The following is an 18,171-nucleotide window of genomic DNA, read 5'->3' on the forward strand; positions in this document are numbered from 1 at the left end:
TTAGAAATAGCCTCAACAAACAACATTTTACAGTAGACTAAAATAAAGACACCCTCCATACTTTTGAATTAGTTATTGTCAGAGGAGTGCTCACGTTGGGCAATATGACGTGCTGAAAGTCCCAAGTTAATTAAATCATATTTTCAAATAGGCATTATCAATAAACTGCGTAGTTGCAATCTAAACAAGTGCATTCTCAACTAAAAAAGCCTCACAAATCCTTTGTTGTCCAGCAGCTGCTATATTCGTCAAACTGTGTGGAGAGTTCTTTAACCTTCTTGATGTCTCTGATCGTGGGCGGAGTAATACACAAGGGTGATGAGGTAGTCAGAGTGCAGATATTATCACAGCTGTCAGGCAATCAGATTCAAAAACCAGACAGAACTGTGGTGTATCTATCTATCTGTGTATCTATCTATCTATCTATCTATCTATCTATCTATCTATCTATCTATCTATCTATCTATCTATCTATCTATCTATCTATCTATCTATCTATCTATCTATCTATCTATCTATCTATCTATCTATCTATCTATCTATCTATCTATCTATCTATGCTTAGTTTGTAAATTGCGAGGTTCTGGAACAGATTGGGGTAACGGATCTGGCATATTACAAAATACAAGAGGAAGGAGAGGTGTCGTGGACAAAAGTGTAGAGCGGGGTGGGGGGATTAGGGTATCGCGGATAGGGGGGGGGGGGTGTATCGTGTGTATTGTAGATGGACATGAAGAGGGTTTGGGAGTCGTTGAAGAAAGTGAACAGTGGGGAGGGGGGTGTACGTGTGAGGAGGGGGATCGGTAAAATGAGGTGCCGGATCACATTTCAGAGGTGCCGGAACTCGTTTGGGAACAAACTAAGTCCTGTGTGTATATATACGCACGCACACATGCACCAAAACAGGTCACACTTCAACCATTATATGCAGTCGCACAAATGCTCCAAAATATATTATGAGGTCGCATAGATTAAATTTCGGGTGCATATGCGACCAAAACGGTCACAATTTCGAGCCCTGACTATACTGTACTATACCATACTATACTATACTATACTATAATATACTATACTATACTAGACTAGACTAGACTAGACTAGACTAGACTATGCTAGACTATAATTCAAAAATGTAAATGTGATCTTTAGACAAAGGCTTTATGGGCCTATGTTCAATGTGTCTGCGAAACACATACTAAATCCTAGAGAGGTGCTTTTGTAGGCTTGTTGTGTTTTTGCTCAATATGTTGTTTTGTGAAACAGCTCAAAAGATAATCTTCTGGAGAAATTATTCATGTCCTCTGGATGCATTTTGTTTCATTAATCTGAAGAATGAGTCTGTTTTTCAAACCAGTCCTTGTTAGTTCATTCAAAAATGAAAATGACTTCATCCTTTATTCTCCCTCAAACTGTAAAAGATGCAGGGTTTCACACAATTCCTTCATGTTGTCCCAACACAAATTAATTTAGTTAACCTCATTGTATTTTGCAAATTTAGTGGAATGAACAAAAACACTTAAGCTGTGCCAAAAAACTGAAGATTTATGTTGATTCAGCTCATTTTAAGTCATTTGAAAAAGTACTTTTATACCTTCCTTTGATTTTCTTTCTTGTGTTGAACACAAAAGAAGATATTTGGGAGAATGCATGGTTGCTGGCATACTTCTGTAGAAGCACATGCAATAATCTAGATTCTATAGTAGGAAAAAAATACAATGGAAGTCAATGATTACAGCCATTTACCAGCTGTTTTAAAATGAGCTTTTTTGTGTTTTACGTAAGAAATAAACTTGAATAGGTTTTAAACAAGTGACTGGTGAGTAAAAGATTTTCTTTTTTGGGTGAACTATCCCTTTAAGAGAGACCGAATCCTTGAATTAACCATTTCAGACACTATGAAGAGCTGATGCTGCACTATATGTAAAGATAATTTGTTGACCTTCGATAGATTTAAACATATTTTAACTCATCTCCAAAATAAAATAACAATAACATTGGGGAAATTTTAGTGCTTGCAAAAGCTGAGAAATCCATGAATCCAGCTGTTCCAGAGGCAGTTGCAGTAGTAGAAATGGACAGCTTGTCTTCATTGCTTTGCCAGGCAGAGTACATAAAATCACAGACTACAAGGTGATTCAGAGGATTTTCATGGCGAATGCATGTAAATGAGAATTTAACTGCATTAATTAAACATGAACTCTGGGCGGAGATTAATAGCTGGGCGTGATTATGCTTTTCAAGCGACGGGCAACAAATCTTTGAGTGGCCGCATTTATCTCTGCCGCGTCCGGCTTTTACTGCAACTGGGGCCAGACACCTTGGAGCTTCAAACTGACATCAGATTAAGCGCCGGGGAGAATGAAATCTTGTTAAAAATGTCAGATGACCTTGGCCAGGCTCTGACACTAGAGATCATCTTTAGGTCAGCGGGAAGCACTCTAGTTAATGACATTATACACAGACTGTCCTGTGTGGGCTCGACTCCAGGACTCGAAAGGAGACAAACAACACAAGCATCGGGATACTGTTGTCCTTACCTGCCATAGGAAAAACCTTTTCTTACTTTTTAGTTGAATATGTGTAGCATGTTTCACACTTTGGTAAGTTTCATGCACAGCAACCAACTTGGTTCAGTCTTCTCAGGCATGTGGTTAAAGGGAAAAATCTTCTCAAAAATGAAATCTGCCATTATCCTCCAACAATCCAATCAGTTCCCAAAGAGCGAAATCTTGCACCGCCCTATTTTTTTTTTTTTTTTTTTTTTTTAGTATTAGGACTGATTTCAAGTGGCAAAATAGACTGAAAACTTTCTCTTCTATAACCATATCTTTTGAATGATAAAGAAAGGGGGACCCTTGCTTGTAGTTGATTGTGGTTCAGGTTCTTCTTTTCTTGGGGTTTGAACCATTAACCTTTTCTAATATTAGAAATACTGAATACTTTCATATTTTACTTACTGTAACCTCATGAAGTTCAAACCCTATGTAACTTTCTTATGTAATGAACAAAGGGAGACAGTTGGGTGTAGTTCAAGATCAGCCCTCAAGGAGTTAGAACCAACAACCTTTTACATGTATTAGAAAAATTAACCTGAAAACAGTAATCTTTTACTTTAACCTTAAGTAGTTCAAATTGTCTATGGATTGTAGTAACGAAAGGGGGACAATCTGTTTTAGTTCAAAGATCAGAATTTATGGGACTTGAACCAACAACCTTTTTTAGCTATTAGAAAAAAATCACATAAAATTGTCATCTTTTACTAAATCTTATGTGGTTCAAACCCTGTACAAATCTATCATGTAATGAGGAAAGGGGGACCCTTGGTTGTAGTTCAGGTTCTTCTTTTCTGGGGTTTGAACCAATAACCTTTTTTAATATTAGAAAACCTGAATACTTTCATTTTTTACTTACTGTAACCTCATGAAGTTCAAACCCTATGTAACTTTCTTATGTAATAAACAATGGGAGACAGTTGGGTATAGTTCAAGATCAGCCCTTATGAAGTTAGAACCAACAACCTTTTACATGTATTAGAAAAATTAACCCTGAAAACTGTCATCTTTTACTTTAACCTTATGTTGTTTAAATTTTCTATGGATTGTAGTAACGAAAGGGGGACAATCCGTTTTAGTTTAAAGATCAGCATTTATGGGACTGGAACCAACAACCTTTTTAGCTATTAAAAAAATCACATAAGATTGTCATCTTTTACTAAATTTTATGTGGTTCAAACCCTGTATAAATTTATCATGTAATGAGGAAAGCGGGCACTTGATTGTAGTTTATGGTTTTGTGTGGGGTTTGAACCAATAACCTTTTCTTGTACTTGAAAACCTGCAAACTTTCATATTTTACCTAACCTCTTGTACAGTAGTTCAAACCTTGCATTACTTCCATATGTAATGAACAAAGGGAGACACTCAGGTGTAGTTCAAGAACAGCCCTTAAGGGATTTGAACCTGCAATCTTTTTAGCTATTACAAATTTCAATTTAACCATGTGTGGTTCAAAATTGTTATACTCTTTCATGCCATAAATGAAGGCAGACAATTGGTGATAGTTCAGGTTTTACCTTTGTGGAGTTTGAACCAACAACCTTTTCAATTATTAGAAACCTGAAAACTTAGTTATAGATCAAGATCAGCCCTTATGGAGTTAGAACCAGCAACCTTTTTATGGATTCGATAAATTAACTTGAAAACATGATTAATACAGGGTTTGAACAACATGTTATAATTTAAGGAGGACACTTGGTTGTAGTTCAGGTTCTTCTTTGTGGGGTTTGAACCAATTACCTTTTCTAATATAAGAAAACCTGAAAACATTCGTCTTTTACTTACTGTAACCTCATGTAGTTTAAACCCTGCATAGCTTTCTTATGTAATGAACAAAGGGAGACACTTGGGTGTAGTTCAAGATCAGCCCTCAATGAGTTAAAACCAACAAACTTTTCATGTATTAGAAAAGTTAAATTGAAACTGTCATCTTTTACTTTAACCTCATGTAGTATGGGGCGCAGTGGGTAGCACGTTCGCCTCACAGCAAGAAGGTTACTGGTTCAAGCCATGGCTGGGTCAGGTGACGTTTCTGTGTTCAAACCCTTGGTTGAAGTCCATGTCCTTCTTTAGTGGGATTTGAACCAATAACCTTTTCCTTTCTGTTACAAAACCTGCAAACTTTCATATTTTACCTAACCTCATGGACAGTAGTTCAAACCTTGCATCACTTCCTTATGTAATGAACTAAGGGAGACACTTGGGTGTAGTTCAAGATCAGCCCTCAAGGAGTTAGAACCAACAACCTTTTACATGTATTTGAAAAATTTACCTAAAACAGTAATCTTTTACTTTAACCTTAAGTAATTCAAATTGTCTATGGATTGTAGTAACGAAAGGGGGACAATCCGTTTTAGTTCAAAGATCAGAATTTATGGGACTTGAACCAACAACCTTTTTAGCTATTAAAAAAAATCATATAAGATTGTCATCTTTTACTAAATCTTATGTGGTTCAAACCCTGTACAAATCTATCATGTAATGAGGAAAGCGGGCACTTGGTTGTAGTTCACGTTCTTGTGTGGGGTTTGAACCAGGGGCGGACTGGCCATCTGGCAGACTGGGCACTTTCCCAGTGGGCCAACGTACTTTTTGGGCCGGGCTGATCATCGTCTTATGATCTGATTGGCCCATAAAAGGCTTAGCAGCCTATTGTTTTTTTTCTGCCTTATTAATTGACGCTTAAAGTTTGTATTTATTTATTTCATATATATGGCTTTTGTGTTTTATAAAATATGAGTTGATTAAAATACTGGACGTGCAGAGATAGATAGCATTTTGATTGAATGTAGTGGGCCGCTCTGGCCCAAAATGCCAGGGCCGATTTTTTTGCCCCAGTCCAGCCTTGGTTTGAACCAATAACTTTTTCTTGTTCTAGAAAACGTGAGAACATTCATATTTTACCTAACCTCATGTACAGTAGTTCAAACCTTGCATTACTACCTTATGTAATGAACAAAGGGAGACACTCAGGTGTAGGTCAAGAACAGCCCTTAAGGGATTTGAACCTGCAACCTTTTGCTTACCAGCCCAAATTTCTCTGCATTAATCTTACACCACCTCAGCTTCTCATGACCACCACAACCCTTACATGAATAATAGAGACATTGAATGCAGCAGGAGTCTTGTATGCTTTCACATGACCTCTTGAGTTTTCAGGACAGGTGAGCTCGAGAGGTGAAATTCGAGATGGCGAAAAACAGTGCTCGAGGCGACGATGCATTCACAACTTGAAGTGTCGAAGCTCTCTGGTCATTTTAGTTCTCAGTTATTCAGCAGTGTTTTCTGATTTTTCAAGCTCTTCTCAGAACTGTCTGTCAGCTCTGCAGATGTCCGTCAGGGATCATATTTAGCTTTAAAGGGTTTGAACATATGTCCTGACACCTGAGAACCTGCAGGCCGTGAATGATGCCGAAATGTATTGTAGTGCTGTAGATCTGTATGTTGTTCTGTTCTGTAGCTTTACATTTATTTTCTCCGTCCTCTGTTTGTGTTGCAGATCACCTCTGAGGTCCACCTGTTCAGTCACATTAAGGGGAAAAGGCACCAGCAGGCGGTGCGGGACAGCAGCAGCATTCAAGGGCGGGAGCTCTCTGATGAGGAGGTGGTGAGTGAAGATAGAAAAAAGAAAGAGCATCAACTATGAGTTCAGAGTGAAACTGAAAGAAACTGTGTTTCATTCTGTTTCTTTTTGTTTTAATTTTGTTTTGTTTTGCTTTAGTTTGTTTTGTTTTTGTTTGTTTTGTTTTGTTTTGCTTTAGTTTGTTTTGTTTTGTTTCAGTTTGTTTTGTTTTTGTCTTTGTTTTGTTTTGTTGTGTTTCATTTTGTCGTTTGGTTTTTGTTTTGTTTGTTTCGTTTAAATTTATTTCGTTTCATTTGTTTCATTTCGGTTTGTTTTATTTATTTTTTTGTTTTGTTTTGCTGTTGTTTTTAGTTGTTTAGTTTAGTTTTTTTGTTTTGATTTGATTTGTTTCAATTTGTTGTTTTGTTCTGTTTAATTTTGTTTCATTCTGTTCTGTTTCGTTTCGTTTTGTTGTTTTGTTTTTAGTTGTTTTCTGTTTTAGTTTTGTTTTAAATTTTGTTTAGTTTGGTTTTGTTTTTGTTTCATTTTGTTGTTTTGTTCTGTTTCATTTCGTTTTGTTCTGTTTTGTTGTGTTTCGTTTTTATGTTTTGTTTTTATTTTTGTTTTTTTATTTTATTTAAATGTTATTTTAAATTGATGTAATTGTTTTTTATTTAATTATGTTTTAATGCAATTTTTAATTTAATGTTTTTTATTGTTTTTTATTTTAATATATATTTAATTTTAAAAATTCTTTTACTTCCAAATTGTATTATATATTTTAATAAATCAAGTGAAACAATACATATTTATAATTTGTGATCATGATAATGATAACAATAATATCAGCAATACAATTAATATTATCAAATATAATAAATTATAAATTATTTATAAATTATATTAATAAATACATACATTTAGAGATAATTTATAATTATTATATATAAAGTTTTTTAATGTCATTTTAAAATAAATGTTGATAAACTAAATTACAAACTAATTTTTATTTTAAAAACTATTAGTAATTTTGCATTAGAAATCCATTATTATCAGAAATATATTAGAAATATAAATAATATTAAAATGCAAGTTATTATAAAATATGTTATACAAAAGTAAAATGTAACATTTGCATATTATGTATAATTATTTCCTACAGTCTGCATTATTAAATCAATGTCAATAACACATGCAATTAACAAATACATTGTTAAATATTAATAGGTTAAATTTACCACAATCTTTTTCCCTGAAATGTTGGTTCTTTAACACTATTAGTTTTCAAGAAATCTCCCAACAAAATGTACAATTTGAAAAAAAAACCCAAATATTTCTTTTGAGTTTTGTATGCATTTATTATTTATTTATATATTGTAATGAACCGTTGTGGATGTTTGGCTTATTGGGGTGTGCAGTATGGAGTATTTTTCTCTTATTCGATTCTTATTATTATTATTAATATTATTATTATTATCATCATCATAAATATGTGTTCTTTTTACACTTGATTGTTTTTACTGAATGGTTATAACATGACTTTGGGGGTATATCATGTAAATAATTGCTCTCGTGTTTCTCTCAGACACACAAACCACACACAAACACTCAAGTTCATTTTTACATGATGCATTTCATTTTATGATTTTCGCACATCATTTTTTTATAACCGCAAAGGTTGCAAGGATCAACACCAACATCCCCATATTTGCCCTGGTTTGTTGGATGGTAAAAGGCTGCGAGCGAATCTGCACTAATAGTGTTTGTGTATATGTGTGTATATTGTGTATATGTGTGTATGGTGTGAGGTGAGATCACCCTGCCGTGTTTCTGAGCTTGACTGAGTGCCTTTCCACTGAACGCCGCTCGTTAAACGCGGGATCTTTCACCGCTATATGAGATTGGCTTCTACACTGGGCTTCTTTGTACGCTTGACAACTGTTGGTGCTATATGTCGCACCTTTGGCCCCTGGACCTCCTTCATTCAAACCTTTTTCTCCAGCGAGTAATATTTAAACCCCCTCTGCTGCCTCTAAATCATTAGCCTTGCCTGCCAACACGTATTTCTGTGGCTGACAGAGTGATAAACAGAGTCCAACGCCTCGTGTGTTTCAAAGCCCTGCAACACGCGTCAGGTGCCGCTGCTTCGCCAAGAAAAGGAAAATAGGCCTTAATTTACTGCCCAACAAGCCTTTCGAGGTGTTTATTCATGCCTTTCTTCTTTCAGAACAAAACAATTGGAGTGATAATAAATCCATCCATCCATTCTAATGTACACCCTTCCATCCTAGCATACATCCATCCTAACATCTATCCATCCAAGCATACATCCATCCTAGCATACATCATCCATCTTAACATTTATCCATCCTAACATGGATCCATCCATCCATCATTACATCTTTCTGTTCTACCATTCATCCATCTTAGTGTACATCCATCCTAGTATACATCCATCCTTACATCCATCCATGGTAACATCCCTCCATCCATCCATCCATCCGAACATTCATCCGTCCTACTGCACATCCAGCCTAGTATACATCCATCCTAGAATACGTCCATCCATCCTAACGTATCCATCCTAACATCCATCTTAACATATATCATCCATCTTAACATACATCCATCCTAACATGCATCCATTTTTACGTCAAGCCATCATTACACAATCTCTGTTCTAACATTCATCCATCATAGTGCACATCCAGCCTAGTATACATCCATTATAACATACATTCATCCTAGTATACATCCATCTATCGTAACATACATCCATCCTAACATACGTCCATCCATCCGTCCTAACATTCATCCATCTTAGTGCACATCCAGCCTAGTATACTTCCATCCATTCTAACGTACATCCATTCAAACATACATTCATCCTAGCATACATCCATCCTAACATGCATCCATCCATACGTCCATTAATCCTTACATCCGTCTATCCTAACATACATCCATCCTAGTGCACATCCAGCCTGGTATACATCCATCCTAACATCCATCCATCCTAGTATACATCCATCCATCCATCCATCCATCCATCCATCCATCCATCTATTCTAGCATACATCCATCTTAACATATATCATCCATCTTAACATACATCCATCCTAACATGCATCCATTTTTACATCAAGCCATCATTACACAATATCCGTCCTAACATTCATCCATCTTAGTGCACATCCAGCCTAGTATACATCCATCATAACACACATTCATCCTAGTATACATCCCTCTATTGTAACATACATCCATCCTAACATGCATCCATCCTTACGTCCATCCATCCGTCCTAACATTCATCCATCTTAGTGAACATCATGCCTAGTATACATCCATCCTAGTATACTTCCATCCATTCTAACGTACATCCATTCAAACATACATTCATCCTAGCATACATCCATCCTAACATGCATCCATCCATACGTCCATTCATCCTTACATCCGTCTATCCTAACATACATCCATCCTAGTGCACATTTAGCCTGGTATACATCCATCCTAACATCCATCCATCCTAGTATACATCCATCCATCCATCCATCCATCTATTCTAGCATACATCCATCTTAACATATATCATCCATCTTAACATACATCCATCCTAACATGCATCCATTTTTACATCAAGCCATCATTACACAATATCCGTCCTAACATTCATCCATCTTAGTGCACATCCAGCCTAGTATACATCAATCATAACACACATTCATCCTAGTATACATCCATCTATTGTAACATACATCCATCCTAACATACGTCCATCCATCCATCCTAACATTCATCCATCTTAGTGCACATCCAGCCTAGTATACATCCATCCTAGTATACTTCCATCCATTCTAACGTACATCCATTCAAACATACATTCATCCTAGCATACATCCATCCAAACATGCATCCATCCATACGTCCATTCATCCTTACATCCGTCTATCCTAACATACATCCATCCTAGTGCACATCCAGCCTGGTATACATCCATCCTAACATCCATCCATCCTAGTATACATCCATCCATCCATCCATCTATCTATTCTAGCATACATCCATCTTAACATATATCATCCATCTTAACATACATCCATCCTAACATGCATCCATTTTTACATCAATCCATCATTACACAATATCTGTTCTAACATTCATCCATCTTAGTGCACATCCAGCCTAGTATACATCCATCATAACACACATTCATCCTAGTATACATCCATCTATTGTAACATAAATCCATCCTAACATGCATCTATCCTTACGTCCATCCATCCTTACATCCATCCGTCCTAACATTCATCCATCTTAGTGCACATCCAGCCTAGTATAAATCCATCTTAACATATATCCATGCTTTACAATAATTTTGCATGCTATTCAAAAACACTTCAATTTACACTTTTCAGTGGAATGCTAATGGTCTAATCTGATTCAATGATGTATGCTAAGCTAAGCTAAAAGCAGGCACAATGATATTATATTTTGCATCGAAAACACTTTATTCTTTTTGCAGTTTTCAGCGGAATGCTAATGGTCTAATCTGATTCAATGATTTATGCTAAGCTAAGCTAAAATTAGGCGCATGATATTTCTCATGATATTTTGCATGCCATTGAAATGCACATTATTTTTTACACTTTTCAGCGGAATGCTAATGGTCTAATCTGATTCAATGATTTATGCTAAGCTAAGCTAAAAGCAGGCACGATATTACACGTTATATTTTGCATCAAAAACAATTTATTTCTACACTTTTTTTAGCAGAATGCTAATGGTCCAATTTGATTCAATGATTTATGCTAAGCTAAGCTAAAAGCAGACACGATATTACACATGATAGTTTGCATCAAAAACACTTTATTTTTTACAGTTTTCAGCGGAATGCTAATGGTCTAATCTGATTCAATGATTTATGCTAAGCTAAGCTAAAAGCAGGCACGATATTACTCATGATATTTTGCATCAAAAACAATTTATTTCTACACTTTTTAGCAGAATGCTAATTGTCTAATCTGATTCAGTGATTTATGCTAAGAATACCTAAAATTAGGCACAATGATGTTATGTATGATGTTTCGCATGCTATATAAAAACACTTTGTTTACACTTTTGAGCAAAATACTAATGGTCTAATCTGATTTAATGATTTATGCTAAGCTGAGCTAAAAGCAGACACAATGATATTACTCATGATATTTTGCATGCCATTGAAGTGCACTTTATTTTTTACACTTTTCAGTGGAATGCTAATGGTCTAATCTGATTTAATGATTTATGCTAAGCTGAGCTAAAAGCAGACACAATGATATTACTCATGATATTTTGCATGCCATTGAAGTGCACTTTATTTTTTACACTTTTCAGTGGAATGCTAATGGTCTAATCTGATTTAATGATTTATGCTAAGCTAAGCTAAAGGCAGAGACAACCATATCACACATGATATTTTGCATCAAAAACTATTTATTTCTACACTTTTTTTAGCAGGATGCTAATGGCCTAATCTGATTCAATGATTTATGCTAACCTAATATAAAAGCAGGCACAATGATATTACGTGTGATATTTTGCATAATTTTAAAAAACTTTAATTTTTACACTTTTCAGCGGAATGCTAATGGTCTAATCTGGTTCAGTGATTTATGCTAAGCTAAGCTAAGCTAAAAGCAGGCACAATTGTATTATGCATGATATTTTGTCAAAAACACTTCATTTTTACACTTTTCAAGGGAATGTTAATGGTCTAATCTGATTCAATGATTTATGCTAAGCTAAGCTAAATATATTACGCATAATATTTTGTTTGCTATTTATATAAACTTTGTTTACAATTTTCAGTGGAATGCAAATGGTCTATGAACAGATGTTTTATTTTTATACTTTTCAGCAGAACGCTAATGGTCTAATCTGATTCAATGATTTATTCTAAGCTAAGCTAAATATATTACGCATAATATTTTTTTTGCTATTTATATACAATTTGTTTACAATTTTCAGTGGAATGCAAATGGTCTATGAACAGATGTTTTATTTTTATACTTTTCAGCAGAATGCTAATGGTCTAATCTGATTCAATGATTTATGCTAAGCTAAGCTAAAATTGCTCCTGCCAGACCCGGATATTGGCTTAATAGACTCAAAAAGAGTAACTCACCTGTTTAACCATTGCAGATGTAAAATGAGCCTTTTTCAAAACAAGTATTCCTTTATAAGCAGAGCAGAATGGGACACCATACTGTGCCACATGTTGCTACTTTCATTTTTCCGTGCATACCTAAAGTAATATATTATCATGATGTTTGGTTTTGGACTATGGTTTAATCTAAAAAGCTTTCATATACACCTGGTGATAAAATAAAGTCACCCACAGTTTGCATGGCTTGTCCAAATGAGCTGCATATTTAGATGTTTGAGTGAACTGTCCCTTTAAGAAAACCTGGCCGCTGAAGGTCTTGTTTGGATAGTCCTGCCTATGGTCGCCCGGTGCTCTTTATTTATGTCTCTGCTCATTTTGATGTGCAGTATTTCATTCACGCAACCGCCAACTATTTTCCAGTCGGCACTTCCATAATTCTTGCCGTTATGAAAGATTTTTAATTAAAACTAAGATGGTTGGCTGAACCGTGCAGAGGTCACGGCGTAGTTTTTCAGCGGAAGAGGGCCCAGAGCCTCCGTCCGTCCTCCTATTTAGTCATATTTCGCTATTTAAAAGACTCGGGAGTTAAATTGGAAATGCAGCGATTATCAACAGCAATGGATCAGCGCGGCTGCAGGACACTTGGATTGCCTCTTGGACTCTATATTATCCTTTATTGGTTGTCATCTGTTCTGGTTTAATGTGATGTATCGTGGCTTCAGGCCGCTTGTGTTTGACATATAAGAGTTTTATTTATCCTCCACCTTTGACGCCAGATCGAGAAACGCATCTGAACGTTCAGTTATTCCAGCTAAAATAGCACACAGCTTGTCGGAGACATGGTATGCTTGGTTGGTACACTTCATCAAGTGCTCATGTGGCATGTGTGAGTTTCAGTCCAGGCTTATGTTGTGTCTTTAAATGGCATTAAAATGATATATAAGAATAACAATAATCATAATAAGAATAATGAAGATTTTGATAATAAAAATAATAATAAAAATAAAAATAATAATAATAATATTGTTAATAATAATAATAATAATAATAATAATAATAATACTAATAATAATAAGCCTTACATAAAAGGTATTTCATATTTAAATATATTATTATTATTGTATGATTAGCGGATTATATTATTAATAATAATAAAATGAACACTAAGAATTGATGATGATGATGATGATGATGATGATAATAATAAAAATAATAATAATAAGCCTTACATAAAAGGTATTTCATATTTAAATATATTATTATTGTTGTATGATTAGCAGATTATATTATTAATAATAATAACATTAACACTAAGAATTGATGATGATGATGATGATGATGATAATAAGCCTTACATAAAAGGAACATCATATTTAAAAATACTATTATTTTTATTATATAATTATTGGATTATAATAATAATAATAATAATAATAATAATAATAATAATAATTGCATTGATTATTGATGATGATGATAATAATAATAATAATAATAATCATCATCATCATCATAATAATAATAATTGCACTGATAATTGATGATGATAATAATAATAATAGTAATAATACGCCTTATATAAAAGGTATATCGTATAAAAATATTATTATTATTTTATTATATTATAGTTATTAGATTATATTGTTTAATAATAATAGTAACACAAATAATTGTTAATAATAATACTAATAATACTACTAATAACAATAATAATAATAATAATAAAAATAAGACTTACATAAAAGGTTTATCATGTTTAAAATATTATTTTATTATACTATTATTGGATTATTATTATTAATAATAATAATAACACTAATTATAATAACACTAATAATCATAATAATAATAATAATAACATTAATAACAAACCTTACATAAAAGGTATATCATATTTTGAAATATTATTTTTATATTATTGGATTCTATAATAATAATATTAATAATAATAATGATTTTGATAACGATGATAATAATATTATAGTAATCATTCTATTAACTCATTTCTATACAGCTTAAAGTGACATTTAAAGGCTTAGGGTAATTAGGTTAACTAGGCAGTTTAGGGTAATTAGGCAAGTTATTGTATGATGATGGTTTGTTCTGTAGACTATCGAAAAAATACATAGCTTAAAGGGGCTAATAATATTGTCCTTAAAATAGATTTTTTTTTTAAATAAAAACTGCTTTTTTTTTCTTGTTGAAATAAAACAAAAATTACTTTCTCCAGAAGAAAAAATACCATCAGACATACTGTGAAAATTTCCTTGCACTGTTAAACATCATTTGAGAAATATTTAAAAAAGAAAGAAAATTCAAAGAGGTCTAATAATGACTTTACCTGTGTGTTTGTATACTGTATGTATGTATTATTAACTTATAAATATTCATCAAAACATCTTAACAATCTTTATAGTGTCATAAATATTACAACAAAGAAGTTTTGTCATTGTCAGAGCTTCTTTGAAAACAGAGACATGATCATTAAATATCATGTCCAAGGCTAAAATGTAACTCAAGTTTTTGGATTTTTTATTATTAATTGTTTAGTGTGGGACGTTGGTTAGTCACCTTATACCTCCTGTCTTTACATTGTCCCAGAATGACAAACAGCTGTCCGTTTCACATCGGGCGGGGGGGATCCATCTTCTGCTGGATCTTTTGTGTGGCACAATAGAGTGGAGGAAGGGGACGTGTTTTGAGCGCTCTCTCGTTACGCCCCACAGAAAGCGCTGTGGTTTTTTCGGGTGTTCAGGCCCACAGGCTGGTCTCTCTCCACTTTTATGGCTTCTATTATCACCGTGTGCAAGTTTACACCTGTCCGAACGCTGCCGATCGAATTTGATAGGTCGTCATATGCCACATTGAGCACATCAATTTTTGATGTTGTTTTTAATGTCATGCTAAGGCAAGCACCATTCATTCATATAGGGGGGTGTTTTCTGTTATTTCATTAGACTTTAATATATAAACATAAAAGGAGAAGAAGAGAAATTAACATTTTGCTCCATATATGAGTCAAAGAATAAATTATTTATTCCAGCAATAAAATCATAGAAGTTTAATACAAATTTAAATGTGTAAAGGTGCCTTCTAGCACTGAAACCCTACAGTAGAGATCTGCGCGGGACTAAATTTTGAATCAGGTTTTAGCCTGAACCCGTTGTCTATGGAACCAGATTAGTCTCAAAAGAAATTCACGCAAAAGCACGATGTACACATGCGTAGCTAAATTCACGTGCATAAAACCAAATTCACGTGCGTAAAATATTTATTTATATTTACAAAAAAATTTCACGTGCACAAAATAAAAATACATTTTCATAAAGTACGTTTCTCAAATGCAAAACACCATTTGCAAATGTATAAGAGTGTACAAAAAGTTTTGAATGTTTAAAACTTGCGAGTTCATCCTGAATGAGAATGTGCAAATCCTTTTCTTGAAAGTGAAGTTTACACACAATAAGATTATTCTGCCTCTGAAAAAGTTCAGATGATGATGTCAAGGTTTTGGAAGTTTCTGATTGGCTAATCAACAACATTTGAGTTAATTGGAGGCACAACTGTAGAATAGTTTTTAAGGAAAACCTCAAACACACACTGCTTCCTTGTGTGACAACATGGGAAAAGCAAGAATCAACAACAAAGCCAGATTACAATTTGCTAAATGACACTGGGGAAAAGACTCATTTTTGGAGGCATGTCCTGTGGTCTGATGGAACTAAGATTGAACTGTTTGGCCATAATGACCAGTGTTACATTTGGAGGACAAAGGGGAAAGCTTACAAGCCTACGAACACCATCCCAACTGTGAAGTATGGGGGCAGCTGCATCATGTTGTGGGGCTGTTTTGCTGCAGGAGGGACTGATCCACTTCACAGCATAGATTGCATCATGAAGAAAGAACATTATGTAGAAATACTGAAGCAACATCTCAAGACATCAGCCAGGAAATTAAAACTTGGCCATAAATGGGTCTTCCAAACAGACCATGACCCTAAGCATACTGCCAAATTAGTTACAATGTGCTTTAAGGACAACAGAGGGAAGGTTTTGGAGTGGCCATCACAAAGCCCTGATGTCAATCCTATTGAAAATTTGTGGGCAGAGTTGAAAAAGCTTGTGCGAGCAAGACAGCCTACAAATCTGACACAGTTACACCAGTTCTGTCAGGAGGAAATGGCCAAAATTCCTGCAAACTATTGTAAGAAGCTTGTGGAAGGATACCCAAAACGTTTGACCAAAGTTATACAGTTTAAAAGCAAAGCTGAAAAAATACCAAGGAAATGTGTGTAAACTTTTGACTGTCTAGAAATTCATAAAAAAATCTCCAAAAATAAAAATCCTCTCGTTATTTTGGCATTTAGCAAATGTAAATCATTTAGGTAATCCTAAAGGACCTAAAACAGTAAACGTTTAGTATGATTTACCATCAGACATTAAAAAAAATGGGTATATTGCTTTTTATTATTATTTTTTTGAGGGTATGCAAACTTCTAGTTTCAACTTTGTGTGTGTGTGTGTGTGTGTGTGTGTGTGTGTGTGTGTGTGTGTGTGTGTGTATAATTTGTATTAGATGTAAATATTTAATAAATATAAATAAGCATTTTTCCCAAAATAAACAAGCTTTTATTTTGGATGCAGTTAATCTTTTGACAGCACGAATATATAAATACACGTGACGGTCCAACGAATCATTAACCCATCTCTCAAATCTTACGTTATCTCTGCTTTTTTTCAACAGTCATAGAAACACAATCATTGATTTTCTCTCTATAGCTATTGGAGGAAACAGAAATTTAAACTGCTAGTGATATTTCCCCAACTCTTACAACCTGTTGAGATACCCAGACGAGTGAAAATGGTCCATTTGAATTCTGCTCAGACTCTGATAAATCAGATATTTCTGTCCTCAGACTGTTGACTATTGTCGTAATGATTTAGCATATTTTGGTTGTCCTGCACGTTATGAGCTTAGCTCCAGCCTTGATCTCCTGACAGATCTGTTTTTGCAGTGCTCCCCTCTCCTCCAGACCCCTCTTTATAATCTCAAGATGGTGCACGTCTCCGAGGTGTTATAGAAACAATCCCATTAAGTGAGCGGCGGGCGGCCTAGATCGCCTTTCAGAGAGATTACTCAACAGATGCCTCTCCGACCACCGCGAGCCACTGGTTATGACTGCAGGGCTCGACTCCTGCTCCCGCGGGACACTGGGAAAGATGCCCCTCTCAAAGGCACACGCATCATCACTCATCCATTCGAAACACTATATGAGGCAAATGTAGAGATTTCAAACGGATATGTGTATGGTCATTTGTCACATTTGGCTAATTCATTAAGGACAGGCGGCAAGTATTCAAAGCTGTGGTCATCACAAAAAAAAAAAAAAAAGCTTTTGGTCAGGACTTTAATCATACATGTGAATTTTGAAGCTGATCGAGCATTGCATGTCTGAGTTATAACAACTTCCTGTTTCATGGCGAATCGTCAAAGTTTGCGAGGCCGCCATGGAAACGCCCATTGACAAAAACTTTAGATCTTCGCATTTTAACATCGCCAAGGCCTTTAGATGACAAAACCCAATTGTTTTGTTGATCGGATAAAATCCCCTGGAGGAGTTCTTTAAAATAAAACGCCTGAATATGGCAAAAACGCCACTTTTTCGGCGCAGGAAGTTAAAAATATCCAACTTGTTGTTGGGTTTAAGATTCCGCTCGTGTGCGCCAATTTTCGTATGCGTGTTTGATTCGTAGCTCTTGGGCGAGTCCGTCTAATGTTTATAGGTGGCGCTGTTGAGTCATTTTGCCACGCCTACTTCCGAAACCCATATCAACTGATTATCTACACCGCGTTTGGTGTGTGTGCAAAGTGTCATGAGTTTTCAAGCATGTTTAGACCCTCA

At 34.8% G+C, this 18,171-nt stretch overlaps 1 protein-coding gene across 4 annotated transcripts in view; it reads left to right on the top strand.

The window, feature by feature from the left end:
• Nucleotides 1–18,171, top strand: part of scaper (S-phase cyclin A-associated protein in the ER) — a 219,691-nt gene that overhangs the window by 64,815 nt on the left and 136,705 nt on the right. For all 4 annotated transcript variants that reach the window (XM_005163154.6, XM_005163155.6, XM_005163156.5 and 1 more), the window contains one exon: nucleotides 6,055–6,162. In XM_005163154.6, the coding sequence (XP_005163211.4) occupies nucleotides 6,055–6,162 (108 nt within the window). The remainder of the gene's footprint in view (nucleotides 1–6,054; nucleotides 6,163–18,171) is intronic.

Source organism: Danio rerio, chromosome 25, assembly GCF_049306965.1.
Source record: "Danio rerio strain Tuebingen ecotype United States chromosome 25, GRCz12tu, whole genome shotgun sequence".
NCBI classification, from domain to species: domain Eukaryota; kingdom Metazoa; phylum Chordata; class Actinopteri; order Cypriniformes; family Danionidae; genus Danio; species Danio rerio.